Here is a 24,197-nt window from a genome sequence, read left to right on the forward strand (position 1 = left end):
TGTTTAGCTTTATTTTTAGAAATCAGAATTTGGCTCGGGGTGTTTTCCCAAACAGGAAGTGAATTATTCAGGAGGTCTTCTAGCAGAAAGGAAACCCTGTTTTTCCTCAAGTCATGTTAGTATGACTTCCCTCATCTAGTGCTGGGCAGTTAAACACAAGAGTGAAGATGGCAAACTACTGAGATGAAATGGTTGAGAAGGGGCTTTTCTAAGGCAGACTTTGGACCTTTTTTTCATTGTTCAGCTCTACATAATCCGTGTGGAGAAAAGCCAAATGCAGAACAGAAAGTTTTCCTCAGAGCCTGTCATCCCTGACAGAATTATCCCTTGCCTGGAAATGGTGTGCAAAAAAAAGGAGAGAGTTGTAGAAACATAAAAGCAAACAAATAAGAATCTTTCCAAGTACAAAGCAGAGCAAATGTGACAAGGCATTTATCAGAAACTTAGCATACAGCTCACAGCAGAAACATTTTTTCAAGCTACATCTGCTGCATTTTTAAGCAGGGAAATCCGAGTAGCAGGTAAAAATGGAAGTCCTGTGAACTTCTGAAACCCAGCAAAGGCATCGTGGTTAAACATGTGCAAGTGAAAGAGCTAATTACTCCTCCATTTTACTTCATTAAGAAGATTAATTTTGCTCAGGCTGAAGCATTAAAAAATGAAAGCACCAAAGACGCAGGATTCTGGAAATCCTATGCCTTGCTTGTAAATCTCATGTACTCCTGTAGAGCTGTAGGGCCTCACGACTGATTTCCATTAGTTTTCACATGCATATGGGGTAGATTTGACTGAATGCAAATTCCCCTGGACCTCTCTCACAGTCTCCTTTCTGCAGGCAGTGGAGAGGCTGCTTACTCAGCAGCTGGAGTCCACAGCAAGAGAGCTATTTTGCACGCTGCATTAAAAACATCATTATCTGGCAAAAGCCTTCTTGGATAAAGCTACCCTGCATAAGGAGTCTTTAAAGTAAGTTAAAGCGCAGAGTCCTTGATGTGATTAAATGTAAGGTCACTACCTTTTTCTCTACAGTAAAACCAGGCAGGAAGCTTTTAATAATAACAGCTGAAGGAGTTCTGTGTGTGACCTTTTCAAGGTTTAAAAAGGGTTTCTGGGTGAGATTCTGTTTGAGGGTTACAAATGGCAGAAGCTGCATAAGTGTGAAATAACTCCCCTCACTTTAAACCAATGAACTTGAACAGACAGTTCTGTATTTCAAGGAGAAGAGAACGTGATCTCTGTTAAATCAGCGGGGAGCTTGGGTTGTGCCAGTCATCTCTCCTGGATAATTCTTGTTTCCTTTTCTCCACTGCTCTTCCTTCTCTGCTTTTCAGTACTGCAACCAGGTACTGATATAATGATTATAGTTCCTTTGTGCTGTGCTCAACACCAACCCATATAAGGGTCCTACTGACCCTGTCCTTTTACTCAAGGGCAAATTAACTCAGAAACAAATCAGCTGTGAAATATTCTTAAAGGTTTATTCTAGGCAACAAGCTTTTTTCTGACAGGCTTCAGGCTATCCTGATCTGTTTGAAAAAGGCCTTATAAAAACCAACCTGATTAAACCACATCACCCAAGGGGACACGTGTCTGTATTCCTGTACTTATTTCCAGCACAGAACAAGGGAAAAAATCATTACTGCTTGTTTACTGTGATTGTAATTATGTAGCGGAGTCTTTAAAAATTGACTTAGCATAAATAAGATTATTTTGAAACTAAAAGTATTTTAAATAATGATTTTTTTTTCTTATTATATGCCCTCATTTCCATTTCCTCAGGCTTTTCTATTAAGGCATGTGCCAGTTGGAATTTATAAAAATTATTGCTGATGTAACCTCTACTAAGTCTCCTCTGTTATTTGTATGATAGCATATTATCTCTGCATTTTTATGACTTTTTTATGCTTTGTTTACAGTGGACTAGATAATTATCAAGCATTGCCAGAAAATCATGCTAATTTTCACATGACTGGCTTACATAGGTATATTATTGTTTTTTGTAACCGATGTGGATTAGTTATATGAGGGCTTATATCTGCTCTAGTAGTGTAACAGCTGAAGCCCTAAGGGCTTGGACCACTGCCAAGGTACAGATTTACAATAACCAAACCTTGCTTTTCCGTCTATCTGCATAGTTCAGGTTGCACATAACTCACTGACTTGATGAGGAGGGTAAATTTGCTTTCAAAATAAATTACCATGCTGTGTAATGAATACCTCGTGTGAATAAGCTGGTTTTGAAAGAGCGGGCAACCACCTCTTAGAGTTACATTGCAGTCTGCTAAGTAGGGAGAGGCAAACATCATGAAAATTGGGTGTGATTTAAATCTCTCAGGTGAGGGTGTACCAAGCTGGGTTATAAGAAACAAATCTTACTCACATGCACACACACACACACACACACACATGCACACATAAAATTCTTTCATGCTCTGCACGACCTGTGTATTCCACTTCCACCGTATTGTTATGCCCTTGTTTCAAACCTTTCTCTAAATAAGCAAAACATAGGACCTTGTTAGTGAACTCAAAATATATATATATTTTTTTTTTCTCAGAGCCGAGAGCTAGGTTCAAGGCTTGTTCTGTTCTTTCCTCTTTGTCTAAAAAAACTCCTGCTGCCCTATCCATCAGCTGGTGTTTGTCCTGAAGCGCCACAGACACATCTCTATCTAGCAGATCAAAGCCTTGAATGTCTAGAGCTGTCTTTTCTTTCCACAGCTGAACAAAAGCCCTGTGCACCCCTAGCTAAGGGGTGAGAGGAGGCAAAGGGAGAGCTAACACCTTTATTCCATTTAGGCAACCTGACTTCAGATGGCCAGAAGCGTGTCCAGCACAGCCACAGCTCCGTGTCGGGGCACTCAGGGATGCTGAGCAGGTGTCAGCCCCAGCAAGCCCAGGAAGGGCCCTTCTCACATCAGGTGCCACACGGCAGGTTTGATCTCTTCACCCTCTCTTATGATTTCCGTGAGGCAGGCTGTGGGAAAGAGATGGAGGCTGCTGAGGCAGTTCCTTGTATTCCTCCACCCAAGACAGTCCATCCATGCCCACTGTCTTCTGTAAAGGAGCGCCAGGAAAGTCTTGATTAGGGCTGCAGGGAATTCAATGCTGCTACCTTTTTGGAAAAGTCCTTTTCAGCTTAGTGGAAGTTAATTACTCTCACAGACACTTTTGGATCATGTTATTAGATCTGTAGCAGGAATTTATTTTGCTATTGAAAGATGTTCAAGGCTCCTCTGAATGGAAGAGCTCTTGAATTCAGTCAGATTTCAGCACTTTACCATTTTCAAGTCTTGCTTCAGAGATGAAAAATGCTGAAAGAAACGTACTCAAGCCAAAGGCTGGGCAATTATTTGAGACAGTTCTGCTTACAAATCTCTCCTACAAATAACTTACAGCTTCTAGAAAATTGCATTTGAGATGGGGTAGGAATATGTTTCAGATTAAATATTTTGCATACAGGGGCATCATAAAAATAAATGTCTTGTAATGGACTAGGAAAATGTGGAGATGAAATAAAATCTGACTAGCTCTCCATAAAGAAAGAGTTTGGTGACAGATCTGAGTGGGATTTTTAGGGAAAGAGAGTTTTCTCACACATTTTAGATAAATAACCCTCCTACATTTAATGATCCTCTTTGGTAATGAGGCACCCTGTGATTTACACCCTGGTAAGTGCTAGTTTATACACTAACACATGCACATACACAATTGAGGAAATTAAAATCCTGAGAGCCCAGTGTGGGACAAAAATACTCCCCAACCAATATATGTGAAAAGTGCTGCAATAAAGGACAATTTGAAAAAGGCTAGTAGATTTATAAAAGGAGGTTTGGGTAACAGAATTACAGAATTGTTCAGTGAAATCAAATCTGGAGACGTCTGTGAGAGGGTCTAACAAACCTGAGCAAATCAACAACCTGATGGCAGATTACTCTCTTGATAGAGAGAGAAACACAGTAATGCACTTTGATGGAATAACTACTCAGTACCTGCTGTAGAGTCTTACATTAAATGTGATTTTTCTAGAAAGCAGCCCAGATGCCACAGAAAGTAGCTTGGCTCAGGTCAATCCCACACTCAGCAAAGCAGACACTCTATGCATACATTTAGGAGAGCAGCCCTTCATCCACTTAATCTACTTCTGTCCCATATGGAGCGACACGGGGAAGGATGTGAGACAAATATACCTACTGTGGGTGAGATCAGCAATGCCAGGGCAATACATGCCTCTGAAAGGCCTTACAGAGCATATCATATCATTTTTTTCTTCATCTGCATAATGAAATCCACTTTGGAGTGTCTGGCAGCGACCCTGGTAAATAGGATCCTTTGGAAAGATGTTGTCAAAGAGCAAAGGACAAAGAGACCAGTGGTCCCATGAGCTTATAGCTCAGACTGACATCAGTGTGAGCTTTGTTGTCTTGTTGGCATGCCCCATGCAGTGATTTAGGAAAGACTTATGAAGATTATCTCGATGAGTTATGATTTCTCCTTTGTCCCTTCTTGTTCTTCTTCCAGGAACAGGATCTTGCAGAAAAAAAATTATTAACATCATTTGAGAAAAATTACAGTGCTTTATTTGGCTGATCCATGGCAATATTGAAAAGTAGAAATAGGTCTGGAAAGAGAAAATTAAAAACAACTGAAAAATTACCATTTAAGCACAGAAACAGCAAGAAAATCTTGTATAAAATATTTGTGATATAAAAGACTCAACATTATAAGTAGACTTTAAATACAAAAAAGCTACAGGGACATGCAACTGCTTGCCAAAACAGAAGAGTCACACTTAGTGACATCTGGCTGAAGTTTAATATATTCATGCATAGAATGTTCCTGCCTTTACAGTGAATTTTTTTTTTACTTCAGATTTTAGGGTATGTTTTGCTATGGTCCCTAAGACTGGAAGATGGGGGCTTATCTCACTGAGCTGGGAAACTACACCTTGTGTTCAGAGAAGTGACATACAGAGAAATAATGTATTAGATAACCCTTTTTCAGTGCTCCATGTTATACTGTGAAGGATACTGGCAACAAAATCATGAGGAAGAAAATGTTAAAACTGGTAAAGGAGTAGTTCTATATTACATTTAATTTAACTTCAGAATCCACAACCACTGGAACTCCACAGCTTCTCTGACCGTTTTTCATTTACAAGTAAATCCAGACATGATACAGTGCTCCAGAAATGTATTATAGCACTGTCTGAAAATTAAAGAGAGTTTTAGAGAAGTGGTTCAAGATGAGCAATTAGAACAGTAAAGAAGGTATTTTGTACTTCTCTTCATGCTGCAGTTTCTGCTTGAAGAAAGTCTGTCTTTTCTGCATCATCACAAGTCAAAGTTGTAGCTTAATCCTGTGAGTTGACAGTTTCTAATGAAAAAGCCATTTTTCACCAGCAGAGCTTATAACTATTTCCTAAATAGCTGTTTCTAGCTGACTACACTAAAGCTCTTTCAGCTAATGATATAAATGTGTCACTAATGGGGTTTTGATGGAATTTGGAATTGAGTACCTTTGAATACTTACCTCCACCCTAAGTACAGGCTTATTTACCCACCAATAGGTCTCTTCGCTTTTGGAATTTGATCGTGTGTATATACAAAGACTGGGGACTCAAACATTATTTTATTGCAGATCCTATAGCTTTAGCAAGATGAAAGCAATCACAGATTTTTCTGTTGCTCAGATTTCTCTGCAGCTGTGAGTATCAGCTGTGAAAGCAACACACGAGTGAGGTGGGAACAGGCTTTATTTCAGGGATTAAATCTAAATGCAGTACGTAGTTACATGGGTTTGTAATGGATTGATATAGGGTTATTATGGATAATATTTATTTAGACAAGTCAAAAATGTTTAACACAAAGGCATTTTCAAATGGAAATGGCAAAGCATAGTTTGCAAATGCACAGGCTAAAATTATGTGTAATTTCAGTGAATGGGAAAGACTGAATAGCAGACAATTGCCTGTGGGGAGTTTTACAGTCCCAACTGACAAAGAGAATGTCTATATAGCACAGAGCATATAAATCAGCTCCATGGCTCAAAGAAATTATGTGATACATCAATCATCTGCTTTACAAATACGCAGTGAGGCACTCAGTCATTTGTACATCCATCACAGGTCTGTTCAAGTGCCATAGACTTAGTAAATTAATTGGACAAGTCAATATAAAAATCTAAAAACATGTTCTCCTCCTTTTTGAATGCTGGTTCAACACTACTGAAGATAATTAAAATATTTCTTATTTTAAATAAACTGTCAAGTGTTTTCCCTGAAGATATATGCAGCTGGAGAATGGTTTATTATTCTTTCCATGGGGTTCCCATATTACCTGAACTGGAAATGATATCCTTTTCTCTCTCTCTTTCTTAAGTTCTTTTTTCTTTTATTATGGTTTTTATCTAGCACCTTTTCAAGTCAGATATTCAAATGATTTTGCTGGCAGTCAAAGGGGTGAGAGAAAAGTATTCCTTCCTGCATTGGTGGTAGTAAGATAAAAATACACAGCAGAGTGGGTATGAGGAATCTAGGCCAAACATAGTAGACCAAATTTCTGTTTAATTTTGTTCTGTCATGCAAGATAGACAAAGTTCATTTCTGATTATCAAGTGGTCAGCCACTTGAGGTCAAGAGATTTTCTTATTGGAGTTGAAGAATGTTCTCAATTTCTTCAGAATCCGGCTTCTGGTAATATTTAGTACCTGATATGAAAAACAAAAATGAAGAAAACCAGGAAAAAACCAGTTAGTTTGAGAAAAAAAATTATTTTATTTTTTTTAGTAGTCAAATTCTGTGCTAGATTCCTTTGGTCTACAAAGGTTATATTTAGCTAGAGAAACTGGAGTTGCTTTTCTCAATTAGAGTGTGATTTTAATCTGTTTATTGCCCATCTTGTAATCATTGCTTCAGCTCATAATTCCGTGCTTCACAGCAGATAAATAAAGGAGTCTGTTGCATTGTGTGACAAGGTCATAAAAACATTTTGACAGGCAATTGATACTCCTCTCTTAAAGAGTATCAGCACTACAGATAAAACAAACTCTTTCATATACTCGTTTTTAAGACCACATAGAGAGGGCTAAAGACTAGATCTGCGAAATCGCTGAGAGCATCCCCTGGCCAGCTTGTGTCCACCCTCCCCACCAAGAGACATTGCATGGGCTGCCTAGACTGGGCTTTTGAGTGCCGGCAGCGGCTGGTCTTGTATGTCCTTTCTCTCTGAAGAAATGAATCTCTGACCCCGAAACACGTGCGTTAAAGAAAACTTTGTTGCTTCCTCTGCCTACTCCGTATGCCCCTGTGTGTCTGTCCCTGGAAGTCTCAAACCAGACAAGACACCCGAAGTATCTTGGTCGGTGATAGTAACACAGCGAACAATTTTGTTCTGGTCCTAGCACTGGAGATGTTGCATTTCTTTGCAGTTTATAAATAGGTTTCGCTATTTTTCTGTCTAGAAGTTCCAGATGACCCCTTATGTACAATTTTCCTCTTTGCACAAAGACGTTATAATTGGCTAAGAACTCAATTGTAAAGTCATGTATTCTGTAAATCCTATTATAATATTAGTTAATACAGTGCCTGCTGCTCATTTAAGGTAACTTAATGGAATCCCCACACCAGGACTCTTGAGTGTCTCTTCTCTTAATACAGTGTGCTTGGTCTATGCCTAATTATAGAGTTTCCATTTTGTGAAACCTTTTCATCCTTCTGAATAGTTAGCTCAGGATGTTCTAAAAGAGTTTCTGTAATGCACTCTCTGGATTTGACAGATGCATGATAAATCAACTTTTTTTTACCATTTGCATTAATGGAAATATAATTATTTCCCAAGCAGCAGTGCAGCTGCACAGAGACTTTGTTTGACCTGTACTGAACCACACCATATTAACATTTACCTTTAAAACAAAAAGAAACTCTGCTCAGGCTCAAAACAGTCACAGTCTCTCAAAATTATTTTGGAGCCTTACTGGAAAAGGCATTACTGTTTTTAACATCCCATGGTAGTTTTGCAAAAGTTGTAGAATTCATTTTAAAGGGAAATAAAATTTTTTCCTAAGACAGAGCTCAGGAGGATTGTAGGTTGGGTGTCATCTTATCTGATGTCTGTAAAATGCATGAGTCTGGAAGACGAAGAAGGAGTCAGGCCCTTGGGACTTCCATAGATTAGAAATGCCAGTTTAAAGGAATTTAAAATTAATCCAAACCTTCTAATTAAGAAATCCTTAAGTGTGAGCTGTCATGTGAAACCATGCGGGGTTTTGCTTTCCTGTGAAACCGAGAAATTTTTTTTCAGATAAGTGGATTTACAGACAGAAGTAAAACCAAAACAACACACAAATGTGTTAATTCCAATAAACATTTGACAAGTGATGTGGTAGCACATGATAACATCTGCCTTCTGAAGCAGAATCTATTGCCTACAGTTACATGCTTAAATCTTGCACATACTTAAGTGCTTCAGAATAGTGCTAAACAAGCAAATAGAAAAGACGAAAAGAGGTTAGATTTATTTCTCTAAGCCATGTAGAAGGATTAAGAATAGTCTTGAAGAGGATGTGGCAGGATCCACTCTTGTCCTTGAAAGATGAAACGAGCTGCTGAGAGGGGGTACCTCCCACATATTATTACTGAAAGTCTGAAGTGGAAATCTGATATAATGTAGATAACTGTCAAAACAGTTGGCTGGGGAAGACAAACACCTCTCTACTCCCAAAGCATCTTCTAACTACTGATCGGTAACAAGCTTGTCCACGTGAAAATGGGGGATGCTGTGAATGCCTCCTTTTGCAGCTGCATCACTCTCTAAGAGCAGACACAAAACCTTGTAGCTTGCTTGAACCCTGGGCAGCCCTCCTGAAACTCTTTATTTGGGTATTAAGGGGTTGTGGGATGAAGTGCAGGTGGGAAGAAAAGCTCCTGCCTGCTTCCTAAAGGTCTCATTTTTGAAAGGCTGAGTTTTGCCATCAGCGATTCAGCTCTATTTCAAGCAGACCTGTGGAAGGCAGGAGAAACAGATCTGATTTCTATAGGTCGGAAAGACCTGTCAAAACTGGAGCATTTGTTGACAGGCTTGGTCTATCAGATAAAAACAGGGATTGATGCTCTTGAGAAGCTTTTCAAAAGCCACTCTTAAAAGGTAAGAGTTAGATAGCTGATGCTAACATTTCTCCCTCGATTGTCAAAATGTTGGCTGTTGTAACTCTTACTATGAAGCACATAGTGCCTGCTGAAGAGGTACCTGCAGAGGTTCCTATACAGCTAGAGTTAGAGATTATAGCCTAAAATGCTGATGTCTAAAGGCTAGCATTTATTAAGATGATGATGTTTGGTTTCTTAAGGATTTTTTTTCAATCTAGCCCGCAGGAACTGAGGCTCTTTGAGACATAAAGATATTTTGGCTTTAAAAGCTGTCTTTTCATCAAAACAATTCCCCAAGCCCCAAGATACACTTATTGAAAGAAAAATATAGCTACATGCAAAGCCAAATGCATACAGAAATACAACACAATCCTTTTTTCTACGTAATAAATGACAGCTACTGAGGGAATGGCTACAGATGAAAAGAACAAACTAGCTTTCTTTTCAAAGCACCAAAGGGAAACACATGGAACAATGAAACTGTTGAGTAAACTCTGTCAAGATAAATATCATATATCTGAAAAGAATAGTACCTTTAAAATCCGATTACTATAACTGGAAGAATTTCAGACATCTGTGTATTTCAGTCACCAGGGGCTTTTTGTCAGAATTGGAAGTCCAGGGTTTTTCTGTTTAGTTTTGCTTTCATATGCATCACTGAAATGTTATAAGATTTTCTGTTCCAGCTGTCTCTGAGGGTGGCTTTTATTTTTCAAATTCAGCTTGTCTGCTAACTATGCTTGTTATATTCCTAATGTGTCTAAGTAACATTTAATATCAATATTCGGATTGATTCTGAACATTGATACTGACGAAGTAACACCCTGACAAACACTGCTTAATACTTTCTGCACTCTGTAGTTTTGTGTGGACTCTGAAGATCAGGGTCTGGGAATTCATCCCTAGAAGACATCTAAAAAGACTTTTATGCTCAGATAGCTCCTCCATCACAATGTGCCTCTTCTAGAGTCCTGCATTATGGGCACAATTGAAAGACGAAATTCAACAGCAAATTCGTCATTTCCTGGGCTAGGTACAGCCACTGCCACGGTTTCAGTCCAAGGCTTTGCCCACATTTGGTGGGGCATTTCACACCCAATTCAGAAGACAATCTAATCACAGATCTGGCTCCTCCTTGTCCTCTCAGGCTTCCCTGTGGTGGCAATGTTTGCATTCTTTGTTCCCTTTGTCCTCTTACAGCTATGGAATTGCTGCAGTAGTCTGTGAATCTGTATTTTTACCACATTAGCACATGCTGAATTCTGTACTGAACCTGTGCTTGCCCCATGTATAACTGGAGGAACACAGAAAAAAGGCAATTTGGACACTCTCCAAGCCTTGTATCATTGCCATGGATGCCATTAGCAGTCTGATTCTTCCTTACATTTCATTCCAGCAATACTGAGAAGAGTGGAAATGAAACCTGTAGGAATATTTGTTGATATATAAGCTAATACAGTTTCCTTTATGAGCTGTCAGCAGATCTTCAGAGGACGTTGTTCCTTTAAGTTTTGCAAAGAGTTTTAGGTGGGGGGGAAGGTCTGATGCCTTCATAGAACATTTGTCAATATTATTTTTCTTGCAGTGAAACTGCTGTGTATGCTTAGTTTTGAATTTTCAGTGTTTTGGCAGCAGTCTTGTGGTGAGGCTGATAGCAACAGACTTGCTCAATTCTGTCACAACCTCAAAATCTGTTGGCTCCAACATGATTGTTGCCAATTTTGTGTGGGTTGGGATCATATGCTATCATTTCACTAAGAATGCTACTTCAATTTCTTTGAGGGAAAAGCATAGGCTCTTCTTGAACCAAAGCCACAATTCATAAGTCAATCCTGCTGATGGTCTTTGTGATAAGGATGGACCACTGCTTGTGCTACATCTGCTCTAAAGTTTTGTGGACAGCTGGAAAGGAAAAGACCTACATGCTGAAAAAATTTTTTGGAGAAATGGAAAAACTAAATATCTGACTCTCTAACCACAAGTGGGAACTTTCTTCAGAGAGATCTGTAGCTATGAACCAGCTTACTCACATCTGATTAAGTAACAGAATGCAAGCAAATACTTGTACTTTGAAAGCAGGAGCAACTGCTTTTCAGAATTGCAATGATTGTTGACGCTTACAGGTGTGTTAAGCATTTCCTATTTAACAAATCCCATTTCTCTTGATCTATGACTAGACATAAAGTGAGTTGGAAAAGAAAGCATTAACACATCCAGAAGTCCTGTTTTGGCGCTTTTATTATTTAAAATAAGTAGTGAAATATACTTTTTTCTTTCCTTACTCCTCAAAACATGCAGCTAGAGACAGTTCACAGCAGCAGAGGCTAAGGACCAACATACATGCTCAGTGGACAGGCAAGCAGTTGGATGTTTTACGCTGAAATTTTGGCCAGCCCTTTTGTGCAAGATCAAGTCTTGTTAATGATAGCATCAAATATCAAACTGTCAAATGTTCAGAACTAACACTGTTTGCAAATGCAAAGCCAGGCTTCAAGGACCGTGTAGGCCCTACACATTCCTTCCTTAGAACCTGTATTGTGGATTGCAAAATTTGGTTTAAATCTAAATTAAACTGAGTTTCAGCCAAACTGGATATTGCTGCACAGCCGACCAATGTAAAAAACATCCATCCAGATAAGAATTATGTTCATATAGAACTTCATGGCTTATGTCCCTCAATTTATTTCTTGGGTAGAATGAAGTTTTAGAGCTTACTACACCAACGCTACCCCGACATCATGTGTTAATGCCAACATGTATGTTTAAACTGACATACAAGTTTTACTGTACCTAGGGTGGCTGACAGCAAAAGCAGGGAGGGATAGGATGCTGGATACCTCAGCTGCCTGACAGCCAGTCTCAGGGAAGTGTTGGAAAATGATTCCTTTATTGTTGACAGTGGGTGAGCCCATACTAAGGCCACACAAAGGAAGTCATAAGTGCTTTGGTGGCCACCATGCCATTACTCTCCCCAGTGCTGGGAGCTTCCTCAGGTCAGAGCCATTGCTATGCTGGTGGGGGATACCTCTGTGGCTGGCTCTGATGCAGCAGGCATGTGCTGCATGCCAAGCTGCATAAGTGATCCAGCTACTTTTGTCTCCTGTCAGGAGAGACAGAAGAAACCCACTGATAAGAACTAATCATACCCCTGACATAGCAGTAGCCTATTCATTTAAGTAATTTCAGTGTCTATACCTGTTTCTAAATGGTGAATAACAATCACTGTCCTCATTATCAGGCCAGCATCACTCCACCTCCACTACCTCTTGCAAAATAAGGGTGTAGAATAACATAGGCATGTCATAGTTGTGTATGATTCCATCTCAAGTTTTGCACTCACACAGCATACAACAGTGGCATTATTTAGACATCCATTTATACCCCCTATACAACTTTGATTCATTTCTTCCTCTGCACATTCATACAACAAACCATAAATGAACCTACGCAAAAAAAGTACAGATTTTGTTTATTTGCTTTCTTTCCCTGTAGGTATTTGTAACAGAGGTCCCACTCCTGAACACGAAGTGAGATTTTTCATTGCTCTAAACAGATAAGAGGATTAGTTCCTCACTATGTCACTGAGTTGTCAGAAATTAATGGAAATATGATTTCAAGTATAGCACAGGTAGACAATGACTCTCCAAAAACATTTTACTTCTAACCAGCCTCATTTCCTTTTCATTTTCAGGTCAAATGATTCCTTAGCAGGGAATATGAAAGGGAGAGTGGCTAGGCACTTTAAAAAGAAAGGGTCAAACCCAAGTACAGTAGGCAATCTTTTCTTGTAATAAAATGCTCTTGACCTTGCTGTGACAGTACTTACTGCAGTATTATGAAAACATCAACACTTCCCAATCAGTAGGACATTGAAGCTTTCCATAGAGTAAGTGACATTTGGCTTCCTCAGGATGTGTGCATCTCAGACAGTGGAAATGGAAGTCTTGATGCAGCAGGGCAGTTGGTGAGTGCACCATGCACTTGCTGCTGGTGGGTCCAGGTACATTTCTGCTCCTCCTGCAGCCTCACCTTCTGTTCTTCAGTCAACCATATCTACCCCTCTTCCTGTATGAATAAGTTTGTGTTCCAGACAAGATTAAAGGATGTGCCAGCTAACTTCCTCATACAGGGACAGAGATGACTGTAGACAGCTCCCCACCACTGCCAGCATAGATACTGCACAGGGCTAGGGGACATAAGGGGGCTCAGGCTATGGTGACTTTTGGGGCTGGAACAGGAAACCTGGACACTACCAGGAAGACTTACAGGTCTTATAGAACCCCTCAGATAAATTGTTTCTGATTCTCTCAGCAGCTGTTAATCTCAGCTGACTCAGTGTCCACCCTGCACACATCAGAGCCATTATCCTTCACCTCCTCTCACCAAGCTACCAAGACCTGAAGCTGTGCTACAACAGAACTAATAATTTAGGAACAAATTTAGCCCTTTTCCTAAGTAATTTACCCCTGTTTCTGAGGGGTTGGTGGGATTTCAGGTCTACTGTCTCACTTAACCTAATTCAATCCCTTTGTATCTGAACACATGGCAGAACTGCAAGCCTTGGAAAAAAGATCCTCAAGTACTTGATATGTATCAAGAAAATATGCAGAACAAAAAGACTTCTCCATTGGTATAAACCCCACTGCATGCATAAACTGATTGTCATACTTATGTAAGAATGTATTAGGGGGTATCACTTCATCATGAAAATTAATTGGAGGATTGGAAAATAAAGCTTTTTCCAGATTCTTTGAACTGAGATTTGAGTTTGAACAAATCTTCAAACTCTTTGTTATTTAGATTTTCCATCTGTAAAATTGAGATAATTATCCAATTAATCCTTAATCTCAGTACCTCAAAACGCCACATATTATCAATTTTCCTTGGCTTATGGAAGGCATGCATCACTGCATGAGTGGTTACGGCTTTTATTTCTTCCCACATACAGAAAAATACAGAACAAAACAATATTGCCACTAGTTTTCCATGCTAGTGCCTAGGACAGAGTGAGGATATAGTCTAAAAGGTCTGCAAACTGCCTACACAATAAGCACACTTAGTATCTGAAGCATAATCCAGTCATACCTTCTCCCTGGCAATAGGTGCTATGTGGCTGAACAGCCAGAGAACAATTATGACAGTAAGCAGATGTGATTGTTGCTGAGACATCTCACCTGCTCATCCATGGAAAAATGCTCCTTGCTCAGGCCAGAGGCAGTTCAGAGCAAGCTGGGACCATGCAAGGTTCACCAATTATTTCTGAGGGTTTACAACGCTGGGCAGAGAATTAGTTCACCAGTGTGGGAACCGACTCCAACATTTGTCCAAATCTTTAACCAAACCTGAAGTGAATCCAGTTAACATTCACTTTCCTGCATTAACTGTTTGTAAATGAAAGTGGGATAATGTATAAGTGAATGACTTTGCTCTGGCTAGAAACAGCAAGGACCAGAAAATAGAGTCCTATGACACTTTCAGTCTGATTCCTGGGAAAAAAGGAAGTATAGTCTTGGAAGCTATCAGCTCTGAGGGACCCTATGAACACAGCAAGAGCTCTGCCCACTCTGACCAACATACCTTGTTCATTGTGAGTGTTGTGTCAGCTCCACATGCAGCTACCTTTTGATGCCACTGTTTACTTAAAAGTTAAATTCCACTCTCAAAATTATTTCAGGCATACTTTATAATTTTTATTATAGGGTATAATGCATTAGTTTCTTTGTGATAGTTAAGTTTAGTCTTTAGTTTGACCTCCTTAAGTCTACACAAAAAGAGAAAACTGGCAATAAGTCCCATATTTGGATAGTCTGGATATAATCTGTTTTTATTACGCATTGTCTTATTTTGAAAAATACAATCAATGTAAATTAAAGGTTGGGATTTTTTTTCTGAACTTGATTTAGGATATAGGTACATGTTATTGTGAGTCAACTGAAAGGGCTCAAATTTATAGTTCTCTTTGCTACTGTGTAGGAACTGTGTGTGTTTTTCCCTTGTGTCAAATGCAAGATTGTTTAACCCTGGGTGAGAAGGCCATGATGACTTCACCAAAAACAAATCTGAGAGGCAACTTGAGCGTGGCCTACAAATATCTCCCTGGTGGAGCAGCTACTTGTGACACAAAGCTCTTCATAGAAAAGATATAAAAGCATCCTGTGACTGGAAGATCAAGAAAAGCAATCAATAAGAAAAAATGTGAAAAAAGGGTTGAACAAATAACTCATATAAGGAAGGGTGCATTTTACATCACTGGAAATCCTGAAGTCCAAACCAGGCATGAAATGCCAGAGGTGAGGGGGGGTGAGGTAGCAATAAACCTGACAATGTTATTAGCCACATTATGCAGAATTTCAGATGAGATTTTTGCACAGTCTGCTTCTGACTACAGTTGGGTGCATGAATTTCTGCTCCATTCAGCACTGTCTGGTCTCGAGATTCCTATTCAGTCCCATGGAAGAAAACAGAGATACAATTCTGAACCCAAATTCAAACTCTTCCAAAATCTGAGGCTAGAAACCTTGGATCTCATATCTTGGCTTAAACCAATTTTTAAACTAAAAGAGAAAAATGTAGTTTTGAAAAAATATTCTATTTGGTGCTTTTATTTCCACCATCTGACATAAATAAAGATGTTAGCTGCTTTATAATGATCAATCCAAATTACATTTATCTGCATTGTTTGGACTAGTGTAGTTCTACTGTAGAAAAAGCACTGGTGAAATTTCATGTAAGTGTAGATAAGAAAAGTGTTGATTCTCACTGCTGCTTGTCCCTTGACTTTGTTTTCTCGTGAGGAAGGATTCTTTCATGCTGTACATTCATAATGAATTGCTGTTTGATGCAGCATTTACATTTCACTGCAGGTTTGCAGTTCCATTGTTCCCAGGACCCTGTCGGGTGAGTGAACAACAACAGAGTCCTTCCTCCTGTTACGTCAACCACTCCCATTCAAACTGATGGTTCCCAACATCATCAAATACAGCTCTGGTTTGCACTGTTGAAGGGAATGAGTCACAAAAGCTCTGATTCACAGAATGCTCAGTTATGCCCCTGAGCTTGGCTTTAGGCTGGGATAAGGTCCTTGGTGCAAAACCACAGTTAACCCAGTGCCAAACTCAGTTAGCCCAGTCTGTCCTTCTCCAGAAAAATGCATATTCTCTCCCCTGGCAATGGTCATGGAACTTCTGGAAGACAGTTACATGGTCATGTTTTTGCAGGTTAGATGTGAGCTACTCCAAGCTTGGACTTGTACAGATTAGCTGCACATTTTACAATATCTTAGGCATCTATTAATGCTATTAGATCTTTGTGCTCTGCTTTAACTGAATTTTTAGTCCACCAATAGTATCTGTTTCTCCGTTCCCTGATAATCTTAATTGAAAAAAACATTGCCACAAATAATAAGGTTTCTCACAATTTGACAACTGTCAAGGCAAAAGCACAATATTTATTGAAAATAAGAGATGGAGTCCAAATAAAATATTGCTTTAATGAAATGGGGACACTTTTCCCAATAACTAACAACAATGTTGAATTTTTTTTTTTTTTGTTATTTAGAAAAGATATGATAGGAATTTATTTGAATAAATCATTAACACAGTTGAAGAACATTATTGTTTTCAGTCTTGGTGACTCTTCATGGAAGAGCATCCTTCAGATCCCACTGGGGTATCTATATTGTGGCTGTCTCACAAAAAAACACAAACAAACCAAAAAAACCACCAAAACCCACACAACTAGAAAACTCTCTTCTCCTGAGAGATAAATAAAGACACCTCCTGCCTTTACTACTCTATGTTTATGGTAGTAATGGCCTAGGGAGGTGTGCTGGCAGCTATGGGCACCTGCAGCTCACTGTTCCAAGGACTAGCATCCTTTGCAGAGACAATGTGCAAGATTACATTGCTGTGTGGAGAAACACAGAGCTTGGAGAAACAGCATTTCAGCAATGAAATGGCCTTCTCTCAACTTTGCACCTCACTTAATTATGGCCCTGTGACCCAGCACAATCAAACCCAGTCCAAGTCGTGGTTAGTTTATGGAAATCTGCATCACTGCTTTTTCCACGCATGGGAAGAACTTAGATTTCTCACATTTTTTAGAACAGCTATGTAAACCTCTGAATATTCTTTCACAGGCAGACTGGGAGAACCTGTCAGTAAGAAGCTGCTGTAGCCATGTCCTGGTCTAGGCAACTTCAAATTCCAGACTCACCTAGGAATTCTTGCTTTGGACACCAGCATGGGGACATCTGTTCTATTCTCATTTCAGAAGGTGCAGATGACTGTGGTCACCAGCAGTGGTGGCAGCCCTTCCTGGGCACTGGGCCCAGTGGTGGTGGTCTTGGCAGACGTTTTGGGCTTCCACTCAGGTAACACCACTGAGACTTCAGGAGCACTGGAGCAGCCATGCCAAGAGAAGTGTGGATGGCTCCCATTCATTTAAATGGATAACTGGCTGTTATGACTGACTGCAGAAATTTTAGCCACCAACTTTATGAATCTTTTAACTTTAGGTGAGCATTTCACAAGCACAATCCACAGAGCTCATGCACGCCTGGCCCTGTCAAATTCTGATGTTCTCCTAATTGGAAGAGATTGTCTACAGGAATGAAGATGTAAATCTGAACACATTAACTGTAGTAATGAATTCAGTGACTTATTTGTATAATTGACAACCTGAAGCAAAATCAGAATATTCATTGTCATCCCCACAGCAAAAATATGCTGGATCCTGAGTCTGTGTCTTGCTGAATAAAATAGATCCTCTACAGGACTCCAGAAAACAGAAGTGAAAGTAGACAGTTTAAAAAATGAGTATAATTTTGTATCTATGAACAACATTTTTTCTTTCCAATACAAAGTGGCTGTGGTATTTAGTCTAGATAATATATTTTGCTTCCACTGTTGATATTGATGTCCTTTCAAGTGAACAGAATATGCAGCCAATAATGAGCTCTTGCTGTTAAGATGTTCAGCAATGAAATAATTAACGTGGATGTGTAAATTAGGCTTCAGAGTTGAAATTGCCTTTGCAAACCACAGTTCTCTGGCTCTTGGTTCAGAAGAGCAGGTGAGGACTGGCTGAAACCTAAACAGCAGCAATCCCTCTACAAGCACATGCATTAGAGTCACAGGTCACTTCTAGAGCAGAAGTGCTACTTGCCTTGCTAACATTGTTCTTCAAAGAGTAACATGTCTTCTTTAAACGGTCTTCTTTCTCCCTTTTTTGGTGCTCTCCACCCCTGGCACCTTACTTGTGTGCAGTGAAAAAATGTGGACCCCACACCACAGCAAAGGGGGAAGCTATTTCCCAAGGTCTCATCTCCTTTGGGAATCCCACAATCACAGAATCATTGGATGGTTTGGGCTGGAAGGGAACTTAAAAGATAATTTAGTTCCAACTCCCCTGCAATGGGCAGGGACACTTTCCACTAGACCAGTGTGCTTGGGGCCCCAGCCAGCCTGGCCTTGAACTCTACCAGTGATGGAGCATCCACAACTTCTCCAGGCAACTTGTTCCCATGTCTCAACACTCCCACAGCAAAGAATTTCTTGATAATATCCAATCTAATCCTACCCTCTTTCAGTTTAAAGCCATTTCCCCTTGTCCTATTACTACATGCCCTTGCAAAAAGTCCCTCTCCAGCCTTCCTCTTGGGCCCCTTTATGTACTGAAAGCTATAAGGTTTCCTCAGAGCTTTCTCTTCTCCAGACTGAACAACCCAACTATGTCTACCCACAGAGACACTTGTATGAATGTCTGCATGCCCTCAACCTTTCCCATACTGGCTGCCATGAGAAAATGAGCTTTTTCAGAGTTATCTCATGAAGTATTTGAATTTCAATAGCCTTTCCCATTCCTTTTCCTACACCAAGAATGGGTAGCCAGTCTGCCTACCTTGTCTCACAGTCTTTATTTTAGGGATGTTCTCCAGGCTGAGGACACATTAAGAGGCATTACAGCTGAAGAGAACTATGTGCCTAGGTCAAAAGGAGAAGAGAAGGAAGTGATGCAGTTGCTATTTTATTAAGCATTTATAAAGACTGACATCCTTTTACTTCCTAAAACAAGAAAAAGCAGGATCATGCAATTAATGGCATGTTTGCCTAAAATATATAGAGCACTGAAAGTTAGCCAAAATCAGTACTTCAAGTTAAGTGTTGCATGCACTGACATATGAACTTCTGACTTCTAGTTCCCTTTATGTTCTTCCAATGACACTGAGGTTGGAAAAAACTCAAAACGTAGCCTAGTGCTGTTAAACTTTGCTTCAGAGAAAGACCTCCAACATGGCTTACCTCTTGCAAACCAAAGGATGTAGTTTTCCATAACTGATTCCTAGGACAAGGCTTAGTGGAAATAGTCCCTCTCACCTGGGTAGTTGGTCTTTCAGGATAACATTGTTGGAGTACAAGAAATGTGACTAGGGAGAAGTTGTGCTTTGTGGTATGAAAAAACTTGCTGGTTTATATACAGTATTATGTACTGTATTTTAAAATATTTGACCTGCTCAGGTCTTATCTGCTGTGGTTTATGGGTACTCAGCTAGCACAAAGACCTGGCCACTCACTCACATTAAATTACTTCTCTCCTTTCCTCTCACTAAACTTTAGGCTTGAGCAATGTCAGCTAGGAAACAGACCTAGTCCAGCATTTTACAAGCACCATGGTAAGCATTTCACTGCCACAAAGGAAAAGAAAAACTTCTTCAGTGTAACTGCTATAGAATTGAGCTACTGAATAGGTAGTATGTGAACATAATCCAGGAAAACATACAAAAGAAACATTCTGCATACAATAACAAGGGGGCTCTTCTCAAGGAAGCCACAGATTTTAAGAACCTCAACTGAAATGGAAGCATAGACATAAAAATGGAAGGTGTGGCTAAAGTGCCACTGTAGGTACAGATAATTGTGAGGAAACTAAAGGGAAAAAAAAGTAAATTAACACAATTATTGAAATCGATGTGTTTGTTAGCAAAATCATACACAATTAAAGTGGGCACACTTAATGCTAAAGGAGTTCCACAAGCTATTTCGAATTAGGTTTCCTACCCGTTTGTGTCACTTCTGTACCTGGTGTTGTCTGTGTTTCACAAGATTTAATGCTTTTACCTTCCATCCCTGCCATGGAATACAGAAATGTTGCTGGCTCTGGCCCTGCAGACTGACATGCTCTGGAGTGTGGTCAGGTTGTTGTCAGCTCTGTGGCTTCCTGGCATTAGCTCATGATGAGACACACAAGGGTGATGCTGCTGCAGTGTCAGTGTCTGCTGTGAGCCCTCCTTCTGTCAGCAGGAACAAATGCATGCCTTCTCTCCCACCCAGAGCTGCTCCTGGTTGATGGATACACTGATGGTGATTCAGGCCCCTCGATAAATGCCCCAATTGCCTTTGCTTGCACATGCAGGACACTCTGTGTGCATGAGGTGAGGGAGAGACGTGTGTGATCCTCCAGGGAGTCATTGCTTTTAGTGCACTGCTCCCCTTCTGCTCCGTTCCTCTTCAGTACCTGTTTAGCATGAGTTTGCTTGCATGGGAGTCTTTCCATGTGCCCATCTGTACAACTTTCCAGACTTTTACTTTTGCAAAATTTGACAGTGATGTGTCTCGTCTCATGGCAGGGTAGCCAAGTGTTTCCACTTTTACTGGACTCCTTAAGTAGCAGAGTTCAGGGTTTGCAGCTTTCAGCATCCAAAGTCTGAATCGTATTGCTCATACACATTGTGCACATTGTGGACACAACACCTCTGTCCCTGACACGGTGGCTCTGCCCATATGTACTGTTTTGCACATACATAAAGATGCGCTTTTCTTTTTCTTTTTTAGATCCAGGTCTAGAGCTTGCTTTTTCTTAAATGTTTTTCTCTGGGGTTTCTGAGCTTGTGTTTTTCTGACCATTATCACATTTCTGCCTGGAATGCATCAAATCAAGCACTTTGTCTCCTTCTCTCCCTTCATCCTGCACCTACTTTCTATTCCCAAGCTGCCTCCTTCCCACAGTCCCTCTGGGTCTTTAATCAAGGAGTTTTACAGTAGCCAGAACAGAGGCTGTCCTGAATGCCTATTCCTTCCATACTATTCATCATGTGCTTATATGAATAAAGATGATCAGAAATATGCAATCAGAAGAGCAAGCTACCTTTTCAATGTTTTGCAGTCCTGTGCATCCTCCAGACAGCTTCATGCCTGTTTAGTGTGTGTAATGGGGGGAAGTGCCATTTGAGTTGGGACTCTTTTGAATGAAAGTATTTCTAAAATTAACAACACAAAGAACAGCACGATTGAAAATTCTACATACAGAGCCCCAGACCCTGCTGACAAACTCCTCAATCTGTCAGGACCATAGACTCTGAGAAAAGTGCATTTGTGTGAAGAAATATTTAAATTTTGATGCTAACAAGAAAACTTCTCCTATCTTTGGACACCAGAACTTGTTACCAAAAGCAAAATACCAGTGGGAATTCTCTACCTTGTTCTTCTGCAGCACTCTATTTGCTGTTTGACTGCTGCTTCCCATGCAAATGCTGGATGTAGCATTTCAGTAGGATGGAAAGCCTAGGAAGTACTTTGGGACAGATAGGTTTAGCAGTGGTGTAATCCTGCTGGCTGGCTTCACCCTCACACCCAGGTTATCATCCAGAAACAGCACCATTGAGGTCAGAGTTATTACCAAAGCATTGACAGAGGACAGTCACACTTCTAGCTCTCAAAATTCTTGCAGAGCTCTGATTGAAACCTCATGTGTGAGTAAGAGCGGTCTAGAGAGCAAGCAGTTAGAGGCACTGCAAAGCAGGGATGAGGGAGAAGTGTTAATCAGGATGGGGAACATGTGTCTGCAGCTCCCATAATGGTGATACCCCAAGGACATGTGAAGGGATTGCACCTGTGCATCCTCTACACCAAATCCCACCCCTGTTAAGGTTGTCCCTGCTGTGAAAGAAAGTGGGCAAAGGAGCTCTCTGCAAACAGTTCCATGCCAGGAGACAGACCCTCTGGGGCCCTGCCCACCATTTCCTTTCCCTTCCTCCACCTCTGCAGGGCCAAGGCAGGAGAATGGGGCTGGACCACCTGGTCCACAGTGTAAAATCAACACACACGCTTTGAATGGAAAAATGCAATTCAAAATACCGTGACTCAGAGCGCCTTTTTCTATTCTGAAAGATCACAGTACCTCACACTTCATAAGTTTACCCCTGATTATAGAAACAGCTGGAGAGGGGCCTTGCACTATTGCCCAAAATATGCACTTTAGATGGCAAATAATTTTGGTCTTAAGTGTTGTAAAGCAAAACCCACCTCACGAGGAAGCTCTCATGACCTGATGTATTCCCTCTGTGTTTTTCAGATGAAGGAGCCCCATAGCAAAGGAGATTCGCTGCCCAAGCCGGAGCCCAGGACCCTTTGGGGCGGTGAGGACACAGGTACAGGCAGTGCTGCGGGGCGGGCAGCGGGGCTGAGCAGGCAGCGCGCTCTGCTTTGGATGCACCTTTATTCTGGGCTGAAGTGCTTTGTTTCCCAGCCAAGCTTAATTGAAGGATGTTTTTTATGTCAAAACGAGACACAGGCTCTCACCCACTGAGCGTTTGCTGGGTGAAAACAACAACAACAACCTCACTTGCGTGCATGGCTGCAGTGCACAGTGTGCAGCACAAAGGCTCCAGAGGAATTATGCCATGACATAATGAGGAAAAACAACAGAATTCTAGCAGATCTGTTTAATAAGCTGTCAGGCACGTTTCAGCATTGACCCGTGGTATGAGCAGAGTTCTTGTTGATGCATCTGAGGGCAAAAGTGGCCACTCAGTGACCCCTGGTCTGTATGCAGGAGAACTCAGCTGTGCACAAAGACAGCCTCAGTAGTTTTGGCATAGATAGAATAAATTGAGTATGTCAGGCTCACATGCATTCTTCTTACTCTGTCTACTTTCTTCTTACTCTGTCTGCTTTCTATCTTGGACTTCTGCTTTTTGGAGGGATGTGGATTTTTTGGTGTGTTTTGTTTCTCTTTATTTCCCTTTGCCTAATCATAAGTTTAGATATTATTTACAAATGGAAAGTATACCAGATTAACTTGGATTGTTGGTGCTGTGGTTAGATGACATGTCAGAACTGCATTTAAGCCAAGAAAATATTACCCTTTAAAATGCTGTGACTACACAGTGCAAATGTCCCAGTAAATATAAACTGTCCTAACATGACAGTAGATCTCTGATCCTGAGGCAGATTTCACTTGGAGGTTTGGCGGATTTTCTTCCTACTTCCTTTGCCATTTTTGCAACTGTCCCCCTGGGAAAAATCCCAGAAGCCTCTGTCCCCATTAGGAGGAAATCTTTCACTTCCTTGCTTTGATTCTGAATGCTTAATGCTCTTGGTTAATTCCCCTAACCTATAACCAGTCTTGGCTTCTATGCAGACATTAAATCCTGATCTAAATGATAAACTTTTATGAAACAAGTTTAGAAATACATTTAATTGGCTAAACACGCTCAGTCAGTCATGAGATCTCACAGTAGTGTGTGAATGTTGCAAATTGCACTGATTTCTAAGCAGTGGTAGCTACAGCTACAATGATTATATATATATATATATATATGTATATGTATATGTATATATATATATATATATGTATATGTATATATATATATATATATATATATATATATAGGAATCCACACAGGGAAGGTGATTTAACTGATTTGAGTGGTGTCTTCTTCTGCCTGAAGTGCACTAGGCCAGTGACTACCCACTATGAGCTACATGTGCAGTGAGAGGGTTTTTAATGTCCTTTTGCTTGCTCTGCTCTCTCTTCACTACCACATTATTGTCTTCTCAGTTAAGTCCACAGCTGGCTACATCTGGGGAATGACCCAATTAAAAATACAGTATTTAGGCACCACTTCTTGACAGTTGTGATGAGATGGGGATGCTGGCTGTTCTTTTTCTTACCCACATTAATTGGGTCTCCAGGCTAATTTCAGTTAAAGCAGAAAAAGTGCTCACAGTTTACTAATCTGGGATCTCGTCCCAGAGTAGTTGAAGTTTAAGGG

General features: G+C 40.3%; 1 protein-coding gene across 1 annotated transcript in view; it reads left to right on the forward strand.

Annotated features, from left to right (window-relative positions):
- Positions 1 to 24,197, forward strand: part of SGK1 (serum/glucocorticoid regulated kinase 1) — a 70,547-nt gene that overhangs the window by 23,732 nt on the left and 22,618 nt on the right. The window contains exon 3 of the mRNA XM_033055276.2: positions 22,496 to 22,571. Coding sequence (XP_032911167.1) covers positions 22,496 to 22,571 — 76 coding nt within the window. The remainder of the gene's footprint in view (positions 1 to 22,495; positions 22,572 to 24,197) is intronic.

The sequence above is a fragment of the Catharus ustulatus genome, chromosome 3, assembly GCF_009819885.2.
Source record: "Catharus ustulatus isolate bCatUst1 chromosome 3, bCatUst1.pri.v2, whole genome shotgun sequence".
Lineage (NCBI taxonomy): Eukaryota > Metazoa > Chordata > Aves > Passeriformes > Turdidae > Catharus > Catharus ustulatus.